This window comes from Manihot esculenta, chromosome 12, assembly GCF_001659605.2.
Source record: "Manihot esculenta cultivar AM560-2 chromosome 12, M.esculenta_v8, whole genome shotgun sequence".
Taxonomy (NCBI): Eukaryota; Viridiplantae; Streptophyta; class Magnoliopsida; order Malpighiales; family Euphorbiaceae; genus Manihot; species Manihot esculenta.
Window position 1 is genome coordinate 11,487,276 of NC_035172.2, and position 25,539 is coordinate 11,512,814.

The following is a 25,539-nucleotide window of genomic DNA, read 5'->3' on the forward strand; positions in this document are numbered from 1 at the left end:
GACGAGCTCTTCCTGACCACCATACACTAAGAAAAGATCTTTAGTCCTTCATAAGTACTTTAAGATCGCTTTAACAGCAATCCAGTATTTTACACCTGGATCTTATTGATATCTACTTGTGATATTTAGTGCATGTAAGACATCAAGTCGAGTACATAACATGGCATACATGATAGATCCAATAGCAGATGCATATGGAATCTTACTCATGTATTCCCTATCCTCTCTAATAGAGGGGCAATCCCTTTTGATAAAGGTATATACCCTTTCTTGGAGTCTAGCATACTAAACCTCTTTAGTACTTTGATTATGTAATTTTCTTGACTTAGTCCCAAGAGCCGACACGATATGTCTCTATAGATCTTTATGCCCAGTATAGTCTCGCTTTTCCTATGTATTTCATTGAGAAACATTTCCCTAACCATTGCTTAACACCTCGCAATGCTGGGATATCATTTTCAATGAGCAAGATGTCGTCTACATATAAGACTAGAAATACCACAATGCTCCCACTAGCCTTCTTGTACACACAAGGCTCATCTTCGTTCTTGAGGAAGCCAAAATCTATTATTGCTTCATCAAAATGAAGATTCCAACTTTGGGATGCTTGCTTCAATCCATAAATGGATCTTTGAAGCTTGCAACCCTTGTTAGGATTCTTTGAATTGACAAAACCCTCGGGTTGTGTCATATACACATCCTCAAGGAGGTTTCCATTAAGGAAAGTCGTTTTGACATCCATTTGCCATATCTCATAGTCATGATATGCAGCTATGGCAAGCAGAATCCTAATGGATTTGAGCATAACCACTGGTGAAAAAGATTCATCATAGTCTATACCATGAGTTTGCTTGAAACCTTTTGCCACTAGTCTACCTTTGAAGGTATTATCGGCCTTGAGTTTATAAATCCATTTACATTCAATTACCTTAGCACCTTCAGGTGGATCAATTAAAGTCCACACTTAGTTATCGTACATTTTGCATCTCAGATTTCATGGCTTCAAACCATCTTTCTGAGTTAGGACTTTCAATAGCCTCTCAGTAGGTAACTAGATCATTTTGATCCACTAACTCTACAGTTTTATCGTCAGTCATAAGAAAAGCATATCTTATGGGCTCGTGACGAATCCTACCAGACTTTCTCAAGTCTTGTGTAATGGGCTCGGGCTCCATAACTTGTTGTGAATCTAATTCCATTTCCAAACTATCCTGAATAGGAGTTTGTGAAACTTTAATTTCTTCAATTTGTATACTACTCCCACTATTTTTCTTGAGAATAAATTCTCTTTATAGAAAAACAGCTTTTAGAGCAACAAACACTTTATTCTCTTTGGGATTGTAGAAATAGTATCCTTTAGTTTCTTTAGGATGCCCCATAAATAAGCACTTTGAAGTTTTGGCGGATAGCTTATCCGATGTTAATTTCTTAACATGAGCTTTGCAACCTCAAATCTTTAAAAAAGACATGTTGGGCTTTTTCCCGATCCATATTTCATATGGTGTATTCTCAACTGCTTTAGTTGGAGTTCTGTTTACCAGGAATGCAGCTCTTTCAAGGGCGAAACCCCAGAAGGAAGTTGGAAGATCAGCTTGATTCATCATTGATAGAACCATATCTAATAGAGTTTGATTTCTCCTTTCGAACACACCATTCCATTGAGGTGTTCCTGAAGGGGTGAGTTGTGAAACTATTCCACACTCTTTTAGATGATTGTTAAACACTTGGCTTATGTATTTGCTACCTCGATCGGATCGAATGACTTTTATACTTTTGCCAAGTTGATTTTGCACTTCAGTTTGAAAATCTTTGAACTTTTCAAAAGTCTCAAATTTGTGCTTCATCAGATAGACATAACCATATCAATTAAAGTCATCCGTGAACATTAAAAAGTAACTAAAACTACCTCGAGCAGATGAGCTTAATGGTCCACATACATCAGTATGTATTAGGTCTAATAACTCAGTTGTCCTTTTGCCTTCCTTGTTGAATGGGCTTTTACTCATCTTGCCATGTAGAGAAGGTTCGCATGTGTCATATGATTTTAAATCAAATGGTCCAAGAATCCCATCTTTATGGAGTCTTGATATGCGTTTCTCATTCACATATCCTAAAGGACAGTGCCAGAAGTAAGTAGAGTTGACCTCATTAGTCTTAACCCTTTTCGTAATTATGTTATAGATGGAGTCATTGCTTTCTAAGTTTAGGATATAAAGACCATTATATAATATGGCATCATGTCCTAAACAACAGTGCTAGAAGTAAGTAGAGTTTAACTCATTAGTCTTAACCCTTTTCGTAATTATGTTATAGATGGAGTCATTGCTTTCTAAGTTTAGGATATAAAGACCATTATATAATATGGCATTGCCATAAAAAAAATGTCTTTACGCTGAATTGAAATAACATTATTCCGAATAATGAAATGAAATCCATCAATATCCAAACATGAAACTGAAATAATATTCCTGCTCATAGCAGAAACAAAATAACAAATATTCAATGAAAGAACAAGTCTAGATGGTAAAGTAATAAGATAGTCTCCTATCTCCAAGGCAACAACTCTTGCTCCTATGCAGAGGTCTACTTCTGTAATACCCGGCTAGACTCCGGTATCGGAATTCCTACCGTCCGGTGGAATCCCGGCTGTCGGAAGCCTCTAATAGGGTAGAAACATGTTTTCATGAAATGCTTTGATGTGTTTTATGGTTTTAAGCATGATGGAAATGAGTTTCTGCATGAAAACAACCTTGGAGGAAAACCCAGGTTCGGCCGCCGAACATGCATGCACTTCGGGAGAGCCTTAGGCCCCCGAAGGCATAAGTGAGGGAAGTCCAGGTTCGACCGCCGAACCTCATGTTCGGCCGCCGAACTTGCATGCGTTGCGGAGGCACGTTCGGCCCCCGAACGTGGCCTGGCCAGCCACCTATAAAGGGGTCCCTTAGCCGAAATGGGTGAGCTTTTCTCCCCATTGTCGGCCAAGGTGAGCTCTCCGCCATCCCTCGCCGATTTTGAGTTTCTTCCTTCAAATCTTTCAGGATTTTCACAAGTTTTCGCTTTGTTTTGAAGATTTTGAGCTTTTGAGCAAGTTTTGGAGCTTGGAGGTTCAAGGAGCTCTCTCTCTCCCATCTCCGAGCTAGGGTCATTTTCCTCTCGATCTTCAAGAGGTAAGGGCCGATCTTGAGCTCACTTTATGTTTTAAACAAGCTTTAAGATGATTCATGAGGGTAGGAATGCATGTTAGGTTTTTGTTATGTTTTTGGGTTTATGTTGGTTTATGGACAATGTATGTTGGATTTGTGTTGTTTGATGTGTTGTAGATGGGGTTTAAGATAGTTTGAAGCCCCTAGGAGTTGATGTATGTATCTATGCATGTTTTGGTTGAGTTATATGGTTGATTGAATGAATGGGAGGCAAATGTGCATGAAGAACCAAGTTTCTGCCCTTTTGGCAGAAACTAGGTTCGGCAGCCGAAGGACTTTCGGCCGCTGAACCTGCCTGGGAGGCCAGCCTTTCGGCTGCCGAGGCCTGCCCCCGAAAGAGGACTTTCGTCTCTGGAGGGCAGTTTCGGCCGCCGAAAAAGCCACCGAACATGCATGAGTTTCGCCTCTGTCTGGGAGTTTCGGCCGCCGAAGGTGCCGCCGAACCTGCCTGACTTTCGGCTCTGGAGGGACTTTCGGCCACCGAACCTGCCGCCGAAAGTGCCCTGTTCAGCCTTCCTTTGCATGTTTTTCTATGATTGTTTCATGATGTTCTAGAGGGTTTTTGGGGAGTAGTTTAGAGTTATGTTCATGTATGTTTGGTCCCTCATTGAGTCCACCTGTGTAGGTTCGGACCCGAGGAACCGAGGACCCCAGCAGTGAGTCAGCTGCTCCAGTGTCTGGTCAGAGCTATCCAGAGGTGAGTAGAATAACTCATTACGTTTTTAAAGAAAATAATGAACATTTTAGCATGATTCAAGCATCATTAATGCCATGAGATATACTACGCGATTTGCATTAGAATTCACGAATATGTTGCATTGCATACTCTTTTGTTGTTGATGTGGATGAACGTTGGATGATCCATAGCCCTCGATCTATGATGTGACGATGTGATATGTACGGTATGGAATGTAAGACCAGTGGGACCCATTCTACGTTCGCTGGCACTATGTAAGAGAAAGACCAGGACCCATTCTACGTTCTGGCACATTAGAAATGTTATGTTATGCTATGTAAGAGAAAGACCAGGACCCATTCTACGTTCTGGCACTATTGGATATGTAGAGGGCTACTGGTGACAAGTTCATCCTTGATGTGATATGTTTGTGATGTGATGCATTCCATGAAAGCATGAAATGTAAATATAACATTTTTATTATTCTGCTCACTGGGCTCTATTAGCTCACCCCTCTCCCTTAACCCCCAGGTTTGCAGGTACAGGGTAGACCAGGAGGTCAGCAAGAGTAATGAAGTCTTGACTATGTAATAGCTAGTGTGGACATGATGAATGATTATGATGTTATGTATCAGTACAGTATAGAAATGTAATGTAATGATGTTTATGGATGTTAGAGGTGTGCTTGACCATAGAATGTTGTTATCCCTTTTAATACATGATCTTAGATGTTTTATGATGTTTATGTAAACCAACTCAACACAGGTTATGTCACCCATTGGGGTACTGATGAGATCCCACAGAGGGGTCAATGTTTATGATTATGTTATGTATAGTGCATGCAGGTTGAGTTTGGTGTTTGTATGAAAGCTAAAGTTTTAAAATTTTTATGTATGGTGTTGATCATGTATGGGATTAAATAGATTTACAGGTTGTATGTCAGGCTTGCTACGGGTCCCGGCGGCCTTAAGCCGACCTGGATCCTAGCGCCGGTAGCGGTCCGATTTTCGGGTCGTTACAGAATGGTATCAAAGCCCTAGGTTCATAGGATCGGACCTAGAGTGTCGGGCTCATAGATGTTCTAGAAGGTCAAGCACAATAGGAAGATCATGTCCACTAGGATAGGATGTTGAGTCCTGTCTTGTATGATGATGTGAAATGCCATGACTATATACATGAGCATTAATGCTATGCTATGAATGATATGTATGTGATGTGGGTTCATGTGTTCCCACATGAACCATATGATGGTAATGTTTGTGTGATGTGTACTGTTTTTCAGAAAACAGGATGAGAGGAACCCGTCGATCTGCAAGATTGACTGGAGTACCACCTGAGGATGAGGGCACGAGCGCCCGTCCTCCTGCATTGCCTAGGGCAATGTCATGTAGATCAAGCAGAGAAAGAGTGTCAAGGGACCCTAGAAGGTCCTTTGATGCTAGCAAAAGGGGGACAGATAGAGGAGGAAGTTCTTCAGATGTGAGGGAGGTTATGGAAGAGGATCAGAGGAGGGATGGGAATCTGGATGTCAGCATGTCGGAAGAAGGGACAGGGGAGTCACAGGGAGGCGCTCAGGCCTCGGGGTATGGTTTTCCACCCCATTATCCACCCTTCCCACAGGGTTCAGGGTATCCGATGGGAGGCACATCGGATTACTCCAGCTTTAACCCCTACCCTACCTACATGCCCTATCCACCTTTCTATCCACCCTACCCACAGTACCCAGCTTATCCACCCTCACCCTTCTATCCTAACCCGGCAAACCCCACCTCGGGGAATGCTGCACCCCCACCTCCACCACCTACAGAACCAGCAGCCCCAGTTACTCAACCTTCTAGACCTAGCTCAGCTGGTGGGAGCAAGGTGAAGATGATAGATTACCTTAAGCTGGATGCTCCCAAATACAAGTCAGGGGATGACCCCTTTGAGTACCTGAGAGTAGTGAAGACGATAACTGATGAGCTAGGGGCAGATGACAGCAGGGCCATTCAGATGGCAGGGTTCACCTTAAAGTGCAAAAAGGCACGGGAATGGTTCAAGTGTTATGTGGACCCGAGACTAGACGGCATGACATGGGAGGAATTTGCGAATGAGTTTGCTGGATGGGCTTTTCCAGACAGTTCTAGAGAACTGAAGATGATTGAGTTTGAGCAGCTGAGGCAGACAGAACACACGAGTGTAGAGGAGTACACGGATAAATTCTTAGAGCTATTGCCTTTTTCAGGGCAAGCTCTAGATACAGATACGAAGAAAGCCAAGAGATATGTTATGAAACTGCATTCTAGGTACTCCTCTTTGATTCAGTCAGTTGAGAGGGAAAGTTTCCACACTGTGGTGGATATGGCGCGAAGGATGGAGGCTAGTGCTATAGTTGAGGGGTCAGTGAAACAGTCAGTGACTCAGTCTTCAGGGGTTAAGACCCCAGGCAGAGGAGGGCCAGGTCTTTCTTCTCAGAGCTTAGGTAGCAAGAGGTGGAGTAACACCACCAAGAAGCCGAAGAACAACAAGTTCTGGAGTAAGTTGAAATCCGGTCTAGGATTAGGCGGTGGCTCGAGCTCAGGCTCAGATGGTACAGAATGCCTAAGGTGTGGGAAGCCACACAAGGGAGTGTGTCGGGCTGGGACTAATGCATGTTTCAGATGTGGACAAGAGGGACACATGGCTCGGGAGTGTCCTAGAGCACCTTTTATGGGCCAGCCCCAGCAGATAGCTTCTGGTAGTGTGGCACAGCCAGCAGCTCTAGCCACAACTCAGGGCAGTGGTAGAGGTAGAGGGAGAGGGGCAGCCTCTTCTTCTGGTTCCCGAGGTGAAGGTCCATCAGCTCCAGCCAGGATCTTCACCATGACTCAGCAGGAGGCTAACACATCCAACACCGTGGTGTCAGGTAATCTCATCATTGGGTGTTCTGATGTGTATGCATTAATGGACCCGGGTGCATCTCATTCTTTTATTGCTCCGAGAGCCGTTGAGAGGTTGGGTCTGATAGTCTCTGGGTTAGAGTGTCCCCTATGGGTCAGTGGACCCAAGTGTGACCCGTCAGTGGCAGAGTCAGTCTGCCAGTATAGTCCAGTTTTTGTTAAGGGAAGATGCCTCTCCGCTGACCTTGTGGTTCTAGATTTGACAGACTTTGACGTCATTCTAGGGATGGATTGGCTATCTATCCATGGTGCTACCTTGGACTGCAGAGACAAGGTAGTCAGGTTCAGAGATCAGAACGGGTCAGAGGTCGTCTTTAGAGGAGACAAGAGGGGTACACCTAGAGGTCTGATATCAGCTCTTCAGGCTCGTAGGTTGCTTAGGAAGGGATGTCAGGGGTATTTGGCTCATGTGAGAGAGCTTAGTAGTCAGGTCAGGGAGCCAGCCTTGGTGCCAGTTGTCAGAGAATTTCAGAATGTTTTTCCAGAGGAGCTTCCAGGACTACCACCTGCTAGGGAGATAGAGTTCGAGATAGAACTGATGCCTGGAACCAAACCGATCTCTATCCCTCCCTACAGGATGGCTCCAGCCGAGTTGAAAGAGTTGAAAGAGTTGAAAGAGCGGTTGCAAGAGCTGGTAGACAAGGGTTTCATCCGACCGAGTACCTCACCTTGGGGTGCTCCAGTACTGTTTGTGAGAAAGAAGGATGGATCCCTTAGACTTTGTATCGACTATAGGCAGTTGAACAAAGTCACTACCAAGAATAGGTACCCTCTGCCGAGGATCGATGATCTATTCGACCAGCTAGCAAGAGCGGGTTGTTTTTCCAAAATAGATCTGAGGTCTGGGTACCATCAGCTGAGGATTAGAGAAGAGGATGTGCTAAAGACAGCTTTCAGAACCAGGTATGGGCATTTTGAGTTCCTTGTAATGCCGTTCGGGTTAACCAACGCCCCTGCAGCATTCATGGATCTCATGAACAGAGTGTTTAGCCAATACCTGGATCACTTTGTTATTGTCTTCATAGATGATATCTTAGTGTATTCCAGGAATGCAGAGGAGCATGCCCATCATCTGAGGTTGGTTCTGCAGACCTTGAGGGAACATGGCTTGTATGCCAAGTTCTCCAAGTGTGAATTCTGGCTGAGGAGCATTTCGTTCTTGGGGCATGTGGTGTCAGAAAATGGAATAGAGGTGGACCCCAAGAAGATAGAAGCTGTGGCTAACTGGCCTAGACCCACTTCAGTGACAGAGATCAGGAGTTTCTTGGGTTTGGCAGGTTACTACAGGAGGTTTGTTCAGGACTTCTCAAAAATTGCAGCTCCTCTGACCAGGTTAACCAGGAAGAATCAGAAGTTTGTGTGGACCGACCAGTGTGAAGAGAGCTTTGAAGAGCTTAAGAAGAGATTAACATCAGCACCAGTGCTAGCCTTGCCAGCTAGCAATGAGGACTTCACAGTGTTCTGTGATGCATCCCGAGTGGGTTTGGGTTGTGTGCTGATGCAGAATGAAAGGGTAATTGCTTATGCTTCTAGGCAGCTAAAGAAGCATGAGTTGAATTACCCCACACATGACCTGGAAATGGCAGCAGTAATCTTTGCACTCAAGATGTGGAGGCACTACCTCTATGGGGTAAAATGTGAGATCTTCACAGATCATAAAAGCCTGCAGTACATCCTGAGTCAAAGAGATTTGAACTTGAGACAGATGAGATGGGTAGAACTGCTGAGTGATTATAATTGCAAGATTCAGTATCATCCGGGTAAGGCGAATGTTGTGGCAGACGCCCTAAGCCGGAAGTCACTAGGCAGTCTATCCCATATCACGGCTGAGAGGAGACCAGTGGTGAAGGAGTTTTACAAACTCATTGATGAAGGTCTACAGTTGGAGTTGTCTGGTACAGGTGCTTTAATTGCCCAGATGAGAGTGGCACCCGTGTTTCTGGAGCAGGTGGCTCAGAAACAGCATGAGGACCCAGAGTTAGTGAAGATTGCCAGGACTGTTCAGTCAGGCAAAGATAGTGAGTTCAGGTTCGACAACAAAGGGATCCTCCACTATGGGAGTCGTTTGTGTGTACCAGATGACATAGGGCTAAAGGGAGACATTATGAGAGAAGCTCATAATGCAAAATACAACGTTCACCCCGGAGCCACCAAAATGTACCAAGATTTGAAGAAAGTTTATTGGTGGCCAGCCATGAAGAGAGAAGTGGCACAGTTTGTGTCAGCCTGCGAAGTGTGTCAGAAGGTGAAGCTGGAACATCAGAAGCCGGCTGGAATGCTTAACCCGCTACCTATTCCAGAGTGGAAATGGGAGAATAGAGCTATGGACTTCGTAGTGGGGTTACCGGCGACGTCCAACAAATTGAACTCCATATGGGTGATTGTGGACAGACTCACCAAATCTGCTCACTTCATCCCTGTCAGGAGTGGCTATTCTGTGGACAAGTTGGCGCAGGTGTATGTTGATGAGATCGTCAGGCTGCATGGGGTTCCTGTTTCAATAGTGTCTGATAGAGAGCCCCAGTTCACCTCCAGGTTCTGGCGGAGTCTGCAGAATGCCATGGGTACCAGGTTGGATTTTAGCACTGCTTTCCATCCACAGACGGACGGACAATCAGAAAGGACCATCCAGACAATAGAGGATATGCTCAGAATGTGTGTGCTGGACTTTGGCGGTTCTTGGAGGCAGCATCTACCCTTGGTGGAGTTTGCCTACAATAACAGCCATCATGCTAGTATCGGGATGGCTCCATATGAAGCTTTGTATGGGAGGAAGTGTAGATCACCTGTTTGCTGGGAAGAGGTTGGAGAAAAGGCCTTGGCAGGGCCTGAACTAGTAGAGATCACCAGCAGGGTGGTGCCCATAATCAGAGAAAGGATCAAGACTGCTGCAAGCAGATAGAAGAGTTATGCAGACGTCCGCAAAAGGCAAGTAGAGTTTCAGGAGGGGGATCTGGTATTGCTCAAGGTGTCTCCTATGAAAGGAGTGGTTCGCTTTGGGGAGAAAGGTAAACTAGCCCCATGATACATCGGACCCTTTGAAATCTTGCAAAAGATTGGGAATGTGTCGTACAAGCTGGATTTACCTGCTTCAATGGGAAGAATCCATCCGGTTTTCCATGTTTCCATGTTGAGGAAGTTCGTGTTAGATCCGGGCAAGGTTCTTAGTGAGCCTGATGTGGAGATCCAAGAAGATCTCACCTATGTTGAACAGCCAGTACGGATCATAGACACCCAGATTAGGAAGTTGAGGAACAAGGAAATCCCGATGGTGAAAGTCCTGTGGAACCACCACAATATGGAAGAATGCACTTGGGAGACACGGGAGTCCATGCTTCAGCAATACCCTTATCTTTTCTGAGGTTAGTTCCTTGTGAGTTTTTTTGTGCTTTATATGTATGATATGTGTATGCCATGCTATGTGCTAGTTGAGGAACATTAAGGAAGAATGTTCTTAAGGGGGGGAGAATGTAATACACAGCTAGACTCCGGTATCGGAATTCCTACCGTCCGGTGGAATCCCGGCTGTCGGAAGCCTCTAGTAGGGTAGAAACATGTTTTCATGAAATGCTTTGATGTGTTTTATGGTTTTAAGCAAGATGGAAATGAGTTTTTGTATGAAAACAACCTTGGAGGAAAACCCAGGTTCGGCCGCCGAACCTCAAGTTCGGCCGCCGAACATGCATGCACTTCGGGAGAGCCTTAGGCCCCCGAAGGCATAAGTGAGGGAAGTCCAGGTTCGGCCGCCGAACCTCATGTTCGGCCGCCAAACTTGCATGCGTTGCGGAGGCACGTTCGGCCCCCGAACGTGGCCTAGCCAGCCACCTATAAAGGGGTCCCTTAGCCGAAATGGGCGAGCTTTTCTCCCCATTGTCGGCCAAGGTGAGCTCTCCGCCATCCCTCGCCGATTTTGAGTTTCTTCCTTCAAATCTTTCAGGATTTTCACAAGTTTTCGCTTTGTTTTGAAGATTTTGAGCTTTTGAGCAAGTTTTGGAGCTTGGAGGTTCAAGGAGCTCTCTCTCTCTCATCTCCGAGCTAGGGTCGTTTTCCTCTCGATCTTCAAGAGGTAAGGGCCGATCTTGAGCTCACTTTATGTTTTAAACAAGCTTTAAGATGATTCATGAGGGTAGGAATGCATGTTAGGTTTTTGTTATGTTTTTGGGTTTATGTTGGTTTATGGACAATGTATGTTGGATTTGTGTTATTTGATGTGTTGTAGATGGGGTTTAAGATAGTTTGAAGCCCCTAGGAGTTGATGTATGTATCTATGCATGTTTAGGTTGAGTTATATGGTTGATCGAATGAATGGGAGGCAAATGTGCATGAAGAACCAAGTTTCTGCCCTTCTGGCAGAAACTAGGTTCGGCAGCCGAAGGACTTTCAGCTGCCGAACCTGCCTGGGAGGCCAGCCTTTCGGCTGCCGAAGCCTGCCCCCGAAAGAGGACTTTCGTCTCTGGAGGGCAGTTTCGGCCGCCGAAACTGCCGCCGAACATGCATGAGTTTCGCCTCTGTCTGGGAGTTTCGGCCGCCGAAGGTGCCGCCGAACCTGCCTGACTTTCGGCTCTAGAGGGACTTTCGGCTGCCGAACCTACCGCCGAAAGTGCCCTGTTCAGCCTTCCTTTGCATGTTTTTCTATGATTGTTTCATGATGTTCTAGGGGGTTTTGGAGAGTAGTTTAGAGTTATGTTCATGTATGTTTGGTCCTTCATTGAGTCCACCTGTGTAGGTTCGGACCCGAGGAACCGAGGACCCCAGCAGTGAGTCAGCTGCTCCAGTGTCTGGTCAGAGCTATCCAGAGGTGAGTAGAATAACTCATTATGTTTTTAAAGCAAATAATGAACATTTTAGCATGATTCACGCATCATTAATGCCATGAGATATACTAGGCTGTTTGCATTAGAATTCACGAATATGTTGCATTGCATACTCTTTTGTTGTTGATGTGGATGAATGTTGGATGATCCATAGCCCTCGATCTATGATGTGACGATGTGATATGTACGGTACGGAATGTAAGACCAATGGGACCCATTCTACGTTCGCTGGCACTATGTAAGAGAAAGATCAGGACCCATTCTACGTTCTGGCACATTGGAAATGTTATGTTATGCTATGTAAGAGAAAGACCAGGACCCATTCTACGTTCTGGCACTATTGGATATGTAGAGGGCTACTGGTGACAAGTTCATCCTTGATGTGATATGTTTGTGATGTGATGCATTCCATGAAAGCATGAAATGTAAATATAACATTTTTATTATTCTGCTCACTGGGCTCTAGTAGCTCACCCCTCTCCCTTAACCCCCAGGTTCGCAGGTACAGGGTAGACCAGGAGGTCAGCAAGAGTAATGAAGTCTTGACTATGTAATAGCTAATGTGGACATGATGAATGATTATGATGTTATGTATCAGTACAGTATAGAAATGTAATGTAATGATGTTTATGGATGTTAGAGGTGTGCTTGACCATAGAATGTTGTTATCCCTTTTAATACATGATCTTAGATGTTTTTATGATGTTTATGTAAACCAACTCAACACAGGTTATGTCACCCATTGGGGTACTGATGAGATCCCACAGAGGGGTCAATGTTTATGATTATGTTATGTATAGTGCATGCAGGTTGAGTTTGGTGTTTGTATGAAAGCTAAAGTTTTAAAATTTTTATGTATGGTGTTGATCATGTATGGGATTAAACAGGTTTACAAGTTGTATGTCAGGCTTGCTACGGGTCCCGGCGGCCTTAAGCCGACCTGGATCCTAGCGCCGGTAGCGGTCCGATTTTCGGGTCGTTACAACTTCTCCCTTTGCAAGCTCCTGTTTATTTCTTAGTCCCTGCACATTTGAACAAATGTGAGAACCACATCCAATATCCAATACCCATGAGTTAGAAATAAAAAGGTGATTGACTTCTATAACATAAATACCTGATGTGGAAGCCTTATTCTTCCTCAACTCTTATAGGTATAGAGGACAATTTCTTTTTCAATGCCCAACAATGTTACAGTGGAAGCATGTGCTCTCTTCTTACTTTGGCTTGGGCTTGGGTGCCTTTTTCTCCTTGTCTTTGGACTTAGGCCAGCCTTGTTATCCTTGAACTCAGGTGGAACCTTTCCTTTGCCTTTCCCCTTCTTGTTAATGCCCTTTTAAACTATGAGCATGGATTTAGTTTTATGAATGTTCTCTTCAACACTCTTGAACATCCCATGTAACTCAGTGACTGATTTATCCATTATGTGCATATTATAGTTCATGATAAATAAATCATAACTATCCAGAAGTGACCCCAAAATTAGGTCAGTTGCAAGCTCCTTACTGATGAGCACATCAAGCTTCTCAAGAGTATCAAGATACCCTTTCATCTTGAGTACATGGGAACTAACACGAGTCCCGGTTCCATCTTGCAGGATGTTAATGCCTTAGTAGTCATGAACCCTTCATGACGGGCTTGCTCTTGGAACATTTCCTTAAGATGTACCATTATCGTGAAGGCCTCTTGATTCATGAATTGCTTTTGCAAATCAGGAGTCATAGTTGCCAATATGAGGTAGGTCACATCGTTGAAGTCGTTTGTCTTTTTCTCAAAAGCCTCCCTTTGAGCAGTTGTGGCATTTCTTGCAGGTTCAATGGGCAATGGGTGATCTAATACATCTAACTTCTTCTTTTATTTGAGAACAATTATCAAATTGCGAGACCGGTCAATGAAATTGGTTCCATTTCGTTTTTCCTTCTCAAGGACAGATCACAGTGAAAATGTTTGATTATTGTTAGTAGTCATTGTCCAATCTATAAAGTTAATTTAGATAAGGTCTTTAATTATAATCTCACAATTTGAATTAATATCCCATAAATAATTCATTTATTAGTGATTAAATTGTGGGCCAAGATCTATATTCCGCTTTGTCTTAGTCAAACTGAGTTTGTACACCTAAGACTAGGCTATTTAGGTAGGAATTCTTTCCAATCATATCCTATATGATTCTTGGTTTTAATGGGTTGGCATCGTATGTCAGGCACATACCCATTTTAGATTGCCTAGGGCCAAGAGCAAATCTAACTACCCATATTAAGTCTAAACCTACAATCGAGCGTTAAGCGTAACAAATTACCCTAACACTTGCCTCACAAAGATAATCTAACACACATAACTTTGGCTAGCTCATGCTTCGATGATCGATGCCTTGACAAGTTTTGATTTAGGAAGGCAATTCGTGTTGACTTAATTTTTAGGGATTGTTTGGAAAATAACTTACATGGCAAAACAAATATCCATACATTCACACATGCATAAATATAAAACGTAAAAGTAAACGTGCCATTCATGGGCCAATGTACCTATAACTAAGAACTAAGACCTATTGCAAAATAATCTTCTTCTTCGAGTTGGGACAAAATGAATTAGCTCACAACGATTGGGTCACGACAAGTTAGCTCCCTAACTTGTAAAATTTAACATACACAAAATGATAAATGACACGCAGGTCGTATTTAATTTACAAACCCAAAATAAGGCCCATGAGTGTAACATGCAATTACATTTATCATATATAGCAACAATAATCATGGCATTTCCAATTTATTTTTAGTTTAAGCCCATTAAGAAAATTGTGTGTTTAGCCTTTAAGAATTATTCTGATGAAGGGTTTGGATCTAAGCTCATTAGGTCAACCATTGACTAACTTATCTTATGAGTCATTCTTAAAACCTAGAAACACAAAGCAACTTTGATTAGTGCCATTAATCAAAATAGCACAATTTCTAATTTACATGTTTAGTGGTTTAACATTTAAAGTATAAACATATAATTTACATATACTAAAAAAATGAAATAAATAATTTAAACATGTAATTATATGAAATAGCATTCGCTATTAAAAAAAAATCGATAAAATTCAATCATGGCAAAACAAAACAATCGGCATATATATATATACAACATCCAAAAGAGTATATTATGAAGATGTTTCATTAAACATGTTAAAATTAACTATTAATCATTAAAACTCATATTTATCACTTTATTAAAACACTCATTTCAGATTTTATCTAAATGAAGTTTGAATACCCTAAGTGGATTTAAACCTTACTAATCATATTAGAAAAGAAAATCCTAGCCGATTATGAAAAATATCTCTTAGCCGATTATGTTCTTCATTCTAAGAGCAGTTCTGGAAATTTAATAATTATGTCCAGATTTATTTTTTATCAAATAAATACCCAAATAAATTAAAAACACCTCCTATTAATTATATTAATTATTTAGAGTGTTTAACTAACTCATATATGTAAAAACATAAAATGCAAAAAATTTTAGCTTTATTGTCTACACATCTAGGTGAGTATTTAAGTACGAAAACCATTTTAATACCATTATTAATCATACAATTTGACTCTAATACCACTGTTGGAAATCTTATTAGCTTAATATCATATTGGTGTAGTGGAAAAATAAAATAATTTTAAGACATAAGAACAAACAAGAGTCAATATATATAACAATGACATTAAAGGTGCAAGAGTTACCTTTGCTGCATTATTTGCAAGACTAGACCAAAATGAAAGAAATTAAAATCACCTTTTTAATCTCCTCTCCAGCAGCAAAATGTGACTAAAGAACTGCCTAATAACGACTCCCCTCTACAATTTTACACACTGAAATTCTTGGCCAAAGGAAGTGTGCTAGCACCTTAAATATTTTCCTCTTCCTTTTAGTTTTTGTGAATTTGGCTTAGGTAGAGGATTGAAGATCTGATCTCATTTAATCCCTGAAGTGTTTAATGCCAAAAATTTAAGAGTAAGTACGAGAAAAATATCTTCTTTTTCTCTAAGAGGTTCGGTCAAATAGAAGAGGTAGAAGAAGCTTGCCTTTCTTTCTCCTTTTTCTCACTTATATATAGTCACATCTTTATAGTCATATTAGGGTTTTATTTCCCCCTATTTTAGGCACTCTAATTCGGCCAAGGGAGTGAAAAACTGGAGAGAAATTTTTTATTTAATTTGAATTCAAATCCAATTAGATATTGGCATTTAATTCAAAATAAACTTCCTTAAAGCAAGCCCTAATCCTATTAGGACTCTCTCTCTCTCTCTCTTTTTAACTAATTAATTAAATATTTTAATTAACTAATTATATCATACCTTAAGTCATATTAAGTGGGCCTAAAAATGTGTATCGAAATTTACATGAGGCCATTGATAATGTTTTAAACAAAACACTTATTAATGGCCCGATAAGAAAAGACCAAAGTACCATTTGTCCAAATTTCATCGTGTGTGATCCTGTAGGACTATTCAATATTGGCAATGGATTTTTAAGATTCATAAATTATAATTGATCTCTAGTAAGATATTATAATTAGCTAAATTAGATAGTTATGAATTTGCTCAGAAAATCAGCCTTCTAGTGAATTAGTACAATCTTTTGCCATAAGATATTATGATTTGCATAAGGCATAGAACAAGTCATCCTTACTCATTGCTAAATCATTTTTCTTGATCTATTAGTGATACTTAATCAATCAAATTAATGATAACTCTTGTCATACAACTTGGTGTGGCCACACTCTTCTCAATTTCACTAGTCAAGTGGCCGATGATATTTTTTCTTTCTTCGAGAGAGACAATCCCTTCACTTCTTTCATGTTGCTTAGCATGAATCGTGGCATACTCAATCATACCCGTACTTGCCAACCCATTTATGGGCACGTTAGGTGTAAGTCAAAGTATACAAGAACTCATCTACGCATCCATAGAGATTTTCAATTTAAGGACTTTTAGTACAAGTATCACTAAAGAGATACTTATGACTTTCAATCATGTAGTGTTTTCGTAAATGAATCATTTCTAAATACAATGTTCTTAACTTGTATTTATGTTCTCTGATTGATATCCAATATCATATGACCCGTAAGACATGATTATCCCACATAGATCATACTAGCCTTAGTTCAAATTCACTCCTATGACAATGATTTATTAGGGAAGTTTAGAATGTTGTTCTTTAAAGTTCCAAGGTTTTATTACCAAGTGCCTCACACTTAATAACTTGAACAGAACCAACATTCAAGGATGTTTTATCAATTTAATATGCACAGTAATAAACAAAGTGATAAAACAAATGTCTCATCTTTATTTATTGTAGATAAAATGCCTTTACAATGTACATGAGACTAGGGCCTACACTAACAGTTTTTGCATTTGTTTTTCTCGGTAGAGGTTCGTGAGAAGCCGATGTTGGGGAGGAGTGTTCCTCTTATAGTGTTTGGGGTTTTTGGAGGAGGAACAACTTATCCAGTTGGAGCTAGAAGATCCTACATCATGATTGGTGCTGCCAAGACTCTTGAGCAGCAAAAAACTTGGCCAATAGAGCATTATCCTCAATAGCAGGTGCTTTTCCCTTTATAGAAGCATTCTCCTTAACAACACGAGTAGCCTCAACCCGTTTACCCTTGCCATCCATATTTGCATAAGAAAATCAATGAGTAAGTGTTGCAGATCAATAGCTAAGGTTTCTTAGTATATACCTTAGTTTAGGGAGGTGATTACTTGGCTAAGACAAAGGACTATCGCCTGGGTACTGGGACCCTCATCCCTAGCCCTGTCAACATGTTTTTGGTTCTATCAAGGAAGAATGATATTCATTATAACCATGTTGACATCCATCTTCTTCCCTGTGGCTATCCTTAGAAGGGTGGTTACAACTTAGTCCTCATCCCGGGCATGCCTTTTCCCCTCTTTGTGTAATTCTATAAAAAAAAGTGACATTTTGTATTTTAATAATCTAGATCCTCCAAACCAATGGCGTTTGATAAGGAAATATTTATTCTTCCACCTCTTCAAGGAAGATGGGAGGCAGTAGAATAGAATTTGGCACTTTCTCCCATTAAAGAACTAATATCCTTCATTCAAGTATCCAATTGATACAGCTGTGAAAAGATCACCACACTCAGGTTAATGCTATGGTTGGCACATAAGTACTTGAAAGCAACTAAGATTCGCTAGTTGTTGGGATGGAGTTGAGCAACAAAAAGCTTATGAAAAGCCAAAATCTTGGCAAAAAAAGGGTCAATTGGGAATCATAATCTCGCCTTCGGTTGTTCCTCATACAACAGAAGTGTGCAGTTTTCTATGGGGCCATCTGCTCGAGCATCAGGTTTAGGGGTTAGAACATCAAATAAATCTTTAGGAATTTGATAAAGGTTATACGAGCGAGCTAATCCTTATTCGAAATTACAGATTGGATATTATGAATTAGTAGGGTTTCATCCTTGGAAGGATTGGCCCTAAGGCAAGACATGAATGGAACTATTTGTGGAGATAGAGCAGAAACGTAAAGAATTTGAGAAGAGGAAGAATATGCAGAAGAATTGTTTATAGTGTAAACAAACACTTCAGAAGTGAGAGAAGAAGATGTCTGACTTATTATCGAAGGAAAAAAAAAAGGCTAGAAAATTACCTAGAAACAAGGACGAAGAAGATGAAGGCATTGGAGATGGATTAACAGCAAGATAAAAGTGCAAAAGCAAAAAGGAAGCAAAAAGGAAGGAAGATTAAAGAAATGAGTAGTTTATCCATTTGCCAGTTTAACTTAGTCTGATAGTAGTTTGAGGCCCAAATTATCATTCATTGGATGACCCCGATCCTTCAAGTCTTGTTCTTAATTAACCGAGACTGATCATTATGATATAACTATTAACAGTTATTACACCACGATCCCCATAATTCCGATAAATACAGTATTCCTTATCTACTAACCTATGATCCCTTATTCTAAAAAAAAATGACTAACTATATCTTTTTACATCATAAAAGCATTCAAATTTTTTAGTTCAAGATATACAATTCTAAGTATTAAAACTATTTCTAATTGATATTACACTCGCTCATTTCTATAAGATACTGACTTTCAAAATAATTACTTATATAGTACCAACCACTCATATTTTCTTTTTTATAAATTGTCAACTTGAAAAATATATAAAAAAAATATAATTCAAGCGATATCAATTATTAAATATTAAAATAGATTATTAGCTGAAATAGTGAATATATTCATATATTACAATATTAAAACTTTTCAGATAATTAAGAATTATTAAACTAATACAACCCATTAATATTATATAATTCTTAAAAGTATTATTAAAATAATTATGATAATACTTTTAACTTGTATGACAATTCAACTTTTAATTAAATGTATTAAAATTAAGATATTTATTATAATAATAAATTGTTAAATTGCAATTAAAAAATATGATTATAAAATAATGAAATAATGATATGTTTCAATTAAAATAATTTTTTACATATTTTGTTTATCAATTTTAATAAAGTTAAAATATATTTTTTAAACCATCATTTTAATTATATTATTTATAGAGTTTATTTATTAAAAATTAATATATTATATAGCTGTAGAAAAATTTAATGGAAATTTTATATGAAAATAAACTACAAGAGTACGAGTAGCGTGTAATGTACCTTAAAAAAAAAAGTTAAGCCTTTTTAAAATGGTGTTAAAATATTTGTCTTTTTTTTTTTTGAAAAATAAAATTTGAAAAATTTTATTAGCACAGGGTTTTAGAGAAATTGGCGGTTAGGGTTTAGTGGTTTGGGTTCTACAGTATTTTACTTCCGGTTTCCCTCTCTGAAAACGAAGGGGAATATAGAATTTTTGCTACTGTGTCGGCCCAATTCTCCTCTCCCAAAATTCCCAAGCCATCCAGCAATCCTCTATTAACACTTCACTATCACTACCTAACAAAGGTACGTTTCTCTATCTCCATTAAGTTTGAAAATTTGTAGGTTGTGTTAGTGTAATTACTATTTTACAATGGCTTAGTTGTTTTCGGGAATCGTATTTTCTTTCCGAAGGTAAAACCCTCTCTCTCTCTTTCTCTCTCTCTGGTTTTCTCTTTTTCCTTCTATTTGATGATTATGACATTAAATATAAGTAAGTTTGTCTTCAGTGAGTATGATTCCCTCTGTTCTCTCGACGTTTATTTTCTGGTAGTAAAAAGGGAAAGTGATCGGGAAATTGGTTGATTCCTTCTCTTATAAATAATACAGGTGCAAATTGACTGGACTAAGTGGTAAGTGCATTTTGGGGTTTTCTTTTTGTACTTAATAGATTTTTGTTCTGTTGGCGTCACAATGTTATATCTGTTCATGAAGTATGTTTCGGAAGCTGTTCCTGAAAATTTGTCTTTTAGGTCAAGTAGAAAGTTCTTGAGATCTCGAACTGATCATGGTTCAATGGTTTAAGTTTTTCCATTGTTTAGTTTTTGATGTTGGATACCATTTGTGGGATCTTCATCTTGGTGATATCTTTGTTGGTTTCTTGTCTTTTTTCCCCCTTCCTCTCTTTCATGCATCAGGAGTCATTGTTTTGAGTTGCATGGGAATAGAGAAAAATAATTATGGAAGATTGTTGATGTGAATCATTGTGATGAAGGGGCCGCCCTAGCTTGATTGTTCTTCATCATGGTCCAGTCACTCATTGGAGGGCCAAGTTAGGCACATTGCTACCTTGCTTGGAGATTTAGAAGCTTGCCTTCTCTTATGGGCCTATGTGTAGCTTGATTCATTTTTTATTGTTAGTTTGGTACCTGTCCAGCCTATGTTTGAAAATAGGGTTTATTTGTTACATGTAATTTAGGAGTTGTCTTTAAAGATGGAAGCGACCATCCCTCTCTAATTACCTAATTTTGGTAGCCAAGTTCCCATTTGGAGTGTTTATGTTGATTCGTTAGTTCCTATTTAGCTATGAGTCAAACTTGACAACTTCTGGCTGGTGGTCCAACTTGATGCCTAAGTTACTTCCTATCTATTATTCGTAGTTATTTCCTGTTTACTATTCCAAATTTATTCCCATCTATTTTGAAACCTATATAAAAGGGTGTTATGCTACATTATAAGGTGTTATGCTACATGTTAAGGGACTTATGGGGGTTAATATTAAGGTGCTGCCAACATTCCATTTTAACTCTGATCTAAGCAAGTTTTAGTGGCTAGTTACCTATGAATTTTTTTTTTCAATTTTTTGTTACCCTTTTTGTTTGAAAACTAGTTTGTGGTGATTTAATCTTATGAAGCAGATTTATGTTGTCTTTCTTTCATTTTCTTTTGTTAATTGAATCGAATTATAAAGAGTGATTGATTCGTCCTAGTTGAATTCTATCTTTCACAAGGTTCAAATTCTTATCTTTGCTTGTTATTGATTCATCCTAGTTGAATTCTATCTTTCACAAGGGCCAAATTCTTATCTTTGCTTGTTTATAGCTCTTTAAACTCCATTAGAATCTGTCATGGAACTAACTATGTATAGATATATGCTTCATTGTAAGCTTGATCTTAGGCTTAATAGCTTTATTTTAGGCTTAATCTAGGATATTAGTATTCCTTCTTTAGCTAGGATTCTTGCATATAAGTTTGTACTATTCTCTTATACGAAATACACAAATTCAAATTTCCACAAAATCATTCAAATCAACTTATTAATCCAAACACCTCAAACACCTGCTGCTGCCATAGTCTAATTCACTTTCACTTAAACTAATCCAGGCAAAACCATCATAAACAAACCCTAGCTGCCATTCTTATGGATGCAAAAAGTTATGAAGAATGCTGAGCTTTTCTGATGGCTGCAATGTTTTACATTTATTTTTGTTAATGTTCAGGACATGATTATTCATGTGACTGATTTGTTCTTTATTGATTTCCTTACAATTCTTAGAATGTTCAGTAGATAATGCAAAACTACATAGTTGTATGATGTTTATGTTTGCATATTTACATTGTTGCTTTTTAACCAAGATTTTTATTTATTTATTTATTTATTTACTTTTTACTTAACAGTGTGGATATCTATTTTATTCGCACCCTATTTTCTGCTGTTACATGAACCAAATGAAGCCTTACCTCCATTGTCAAAGAGGCATAAGAAGAAGAAAGTAATAAAGTCATGCTTTCAACCCCATCCCCCAGTGGCATACAAAAAAAAAGGTTCAACATTTGGGTCAGAAAGTGTCTTGTTATAGTAATCTTGAGGTCCGCTCCACCATGCACTTGTGGAACAGTATATGTTTGAAGAGCAGAAATGAAATGAAGTTCGGAATTGCAATTTTCTATATTCAAACTTTGCTGTTTTGCATTCATATTATTGCCAATTTATGCAAACATAAGAGTGCAGAAGGTAGAAATATTGATACTGCGATTGCTGTTTGTGTTGGTTAATTTGAAGGGACACTTTCACTATTGGATAACTGGCTGTTGGGATATGGGAATTTCTCATTGTTGATGTCGAGCTTGCATAAAGGTAAACCTCATTTTTCCATATTGTATTCAGCCCGAGTGTTTGTTTTATTTTACCCCCTGAAATTTGTGCATTTGTGAATTATGATTATCAAAACCTACATTTGATTTTTTTTTTTTTATTTGTTTATTTGGGTGCTTCATGGCTTGGGCAGTTGCTTACATACTTATTTTTCCCGCCTCAGAAGCCAGAAGTAACTAATTGATTCGACTTTCAGATATTCATATTTTGAGATACATGGACAAACCTGTAACTGCTGCCAGTAGTACATGTGCAAAGTACTCTGTTGGTCCAGTTTGATAATCTATATCTGTTTGTTTAACTCATGAGAACTGCAAAAAATTTATAAAATATTGTACTGTTGTGCCTGTTAGAAATCAAGGAAAACAAGTGAGAAGATCGTTGAGTTCTTTTTTTTTAGTAAATTTATCATTTGGTCTTTGAACTTCCTACCCAAAAAAAGAAAAAACCATAGGTTTCAGGGTGTTTTATTTATTTTGTGTGTGCAGAACCATATGGAAGTGGTGGGAGACAAGACGAAACTATAAAAAAAGGGCTGTGTTTGTTGGAGCTAAGACGCGCTGGGATGGTGCAGTGGGGTGTCTGTGCACCAGTTGCTTCTGTTGACCAGTATGAGGAAAATAACCCTCAAATTGCATCTTCCTTTGTCAAAGAAGAGCAGAAGGATGATGAGGAAGCTTTGAAAGCAGCAATTCTTGTGTCGCCTAAATTGCAGAAGAGGAGACGCCTTAATCTCTGCCAACTTAGAGAAGCTAGAGCTGGAAGATGTCCAAGGAAAAAGCAAACTAGCTTTCGTAAGCAAATTAAGCATGATAATTATATACCCAGCAAAAAGGAGAATTTCATAGCCAGATGGTCCACAGAGAGGTATAGACAAAATGCTATCCTTCTGTACTTGCTATCAGTTGGGTTGAAATATCATGTAGTGCTTGTATAAAATGAGCATAATTTTTGAAGGTATAAGCTGGCAGAGAAATGTATGTTGGATGTCATGAAGGCTGAAGGGGCTGTGTTTGAGAAACCTATTTCTCGGCCAGTGCTGAGAGTGGCAGCTCGTAAACACATTCCTGACACTGGGCTCTTGGACCATCTACTGAAGCACATTGATGGTAAAGTGGCACCAGGTGGCACTGAGCGGTTTCGCCGGTGTTATAACACTCAAGGGGTAATGGAGTATTGGCTGGAGAGTGCTGACTTGGTCAAAACAAAGCATGAGGCCGGGGTACAAGATTCAAATTGGGTTCCTCCATCTCGGTGGAAGCCTGGTGGTGTTGCCAGTCCAGAGTCTGTTTCTGCTGGAGAATTGACACTGCTTAAAGAGGAAATAGCAAATTTGAAGAGGTAACTAAACCAGAGTAGTTGAATTAGTAAGTGGTCCATGTTCCTTTGTTTAATGCAAGTGTGCCTGCATAGGGATATGAATGAGCTGTTATTGAAGAACCAAGAGCAAAGTCAAGTAAATCCAGTCGAGGTGAATGTTGACTTACAGTTTGCTATAGAATAATTTGATGACTGAGATTGCTTGTTGAAACATTGTTTGGTGACCTTTTCTCAGGAGATGTTCAATGAACTGATGAAATGGAGAAGACAGACTGATCAATGTCTGATGGAGATCTCAAGTTCTTTGACTGGCATTCAGGTGTCAGATCAAAAATTAGTCTTTCAGCTATTGACATGTTAGCTCAATGAGTTGTCCCATCTGACATTTTCTTTTTTTTGCTGAACAGGACATGTACGGAGATTTGATGATGTGGAAGTCCAGAACTGAACAACAGCTTATGGAAATTTCAAATTCAGTAAGCAGTATGGGGGCTCCAAATAAATGCACCACCTTCAGTCCAGTTTCTGAAAGATGGGAGGACTGGTTGGAGAGCACCAACTTGGATAATATTCAGGGTGATTTTGCACCATGGTTGGGGAGCACCGATTTGGTTAATGTTGGGCAAGATGCTCCAGTGCAGGAATGTTCTGCTCTACAACAGTGGTTGAAACCTTCTCATAGTCCCTCTCGGGAACCCATTTGCACTAGAGAGCTGGAATTGCTCAAGGAAGAAATGGCAAAAGTGAAAAGGTAATAAAAGAAGATATAAAATCTTGAGAAATTGCCACAATGCTTTGTAATTAATTCCCCATTCAGCAGCTGAAACAAAAAAGATGATTAATTTGGTCCCTTTTTGTTGTATAAACAGAGATGTGCAAGATCTGCTACCCAAGAGGGTGGAAGATGTTCAAGCTACCATCACCCCTGATCTGTCTGCTACGAACAATTTGAAGTTTGATTTTCACAATCCCTTTCTTCTTTTTCAGGTGATACGTAGTAGTATGCTTAAGTAATGTGATTTCCATGATATATATAAAATTTGCTTTCAAAGTGTAGTATTTAATTTATTAACCCTTACTTGAAATGATGTTTTCTGGATAGGAAATGTTCAAGGAGTTGATGAAATGGAAGGCTAAGATGGAGGATGAGATGCTGGAGATTTCAAATTCTCTTAGTACTTTGCAGTCATCAAAGCAATATGCTGCCTGAAGCCCTTGAATGGAAGTTAGGATAGGATGTTAGTTCATTAGCTTTGAAGAGAATTAGTTCTTCTCTCTAGGATTAGATCTTGTACAGGTTTTACAGGCTGAAATATGAGTCTCCATTTGACCTTTCAGCCATCTGATGAAGCTTACCTAAACCCCAACTTACATATGAGCTGCTAATTTGGTTCTGCGATGTCAGGTAATGGATGAAGCTGTTCAAATTATATTTGTCGTTCACCCTGACACAAGTATTTTCTAGGCATGTTTATTTATAGTTTTTACCCCTTTAATATTGTAATATACACATTTATTTTCTATAGCACATGGAATTGTGATTCTATGACTTGTCTCGTTCTAGTAGTCCAATTAATAGTATTGCAGTTTTTGTAATTTTTTATTTTATTATTTACATGTTATCTTTTTTCTTCGTGATATTTTAATTATTTAATATTTGATTTTTATACGTTGAAAAAATGATTTGAATTTTGCAAACCAAATATGCTAATAGAAATTTGTTTCCTTCGTTTTGGAGAAGTACTTGGCTTGAAATTCGGTTTGGTAGTTTAAAATCAAATCAAATAGTTTAAAATTGAATTAAATCAATTAAATTAAAAGTTAAAATTTAAATATTTTTAAAAATCATATTGAACTAAAAGAAAAATTGATATGAATTAAATCGGTATAATTTAGTGTGGTTTGATTTGTTGAGCTTTTTAATAGTTTAAAATTTAATTAAAGTGCGTTAAGAATTGAGCAATTATATAATTTAAAAAAATAAGGTTTATCGATTGGTTTATCAATTTGGTTAGGTTCATGATTTAGAGTTTTCTTATTTTTATGTGAGTTTTCAATTAGAATAACTAGAATAATATTATATA

General features: G+C 39.1%; 1 protein-coding gene across 1 annotated transcript; it reads left to right on the top strand.

The window, feature by feature from the left end:
- Positions 1-19,648: 19,648 nt before the first annotated feature.
- Positions 19,649-24,999, top strand: LOC110628663 (protein DYAD). The gene is made up of 10 exons (XM_043948980.1): positions 19,649-19,674; positions 21,658-21,804; positions 22,043-22,117; positions 22,624-23,002; positions 23,093-23,476; positions 23,549-23,606; positions 23,691-23,774; positions 23,863-24,206; positions 24,325-24,442; positions 24,558-24,999. The coding sequence occupies exons 3-10, from the start codon at positions 22,099-22,101 to the stop codon at positions 24,663-24,665; spliced, it is 1,494 nt and encodes a 497-aa protein (XP_043804915.1). The 5' UTR covers positions 19,649-19,674; positions 21,658-21,804; positions 22,043-22,098; the 3' UTR covers positions 24,666-24,999.
- The last annotated feature ends 540 nt before the right edge of the window (positions 25,000-25,539 follow it).

Coding starts and splice junctions, on each gene's coding strand:
- LOC110628663 (XM_043948980.1), top strand. Junction 23,607..23,690: donor GTCAAGTAAATCCAGTCGAG/GTGAATGTTGAC, acceptor ACCTTTTCTCAG/GAGATGTTCAATGAACTGAT. Junction 24,443..24,557: donor ATCCCTTTCTTCTTTTTCAG/GTGATACGTAGT, acceptor TTTTCTGGATAG/GAAATGTTCAAGGAGTTGAT.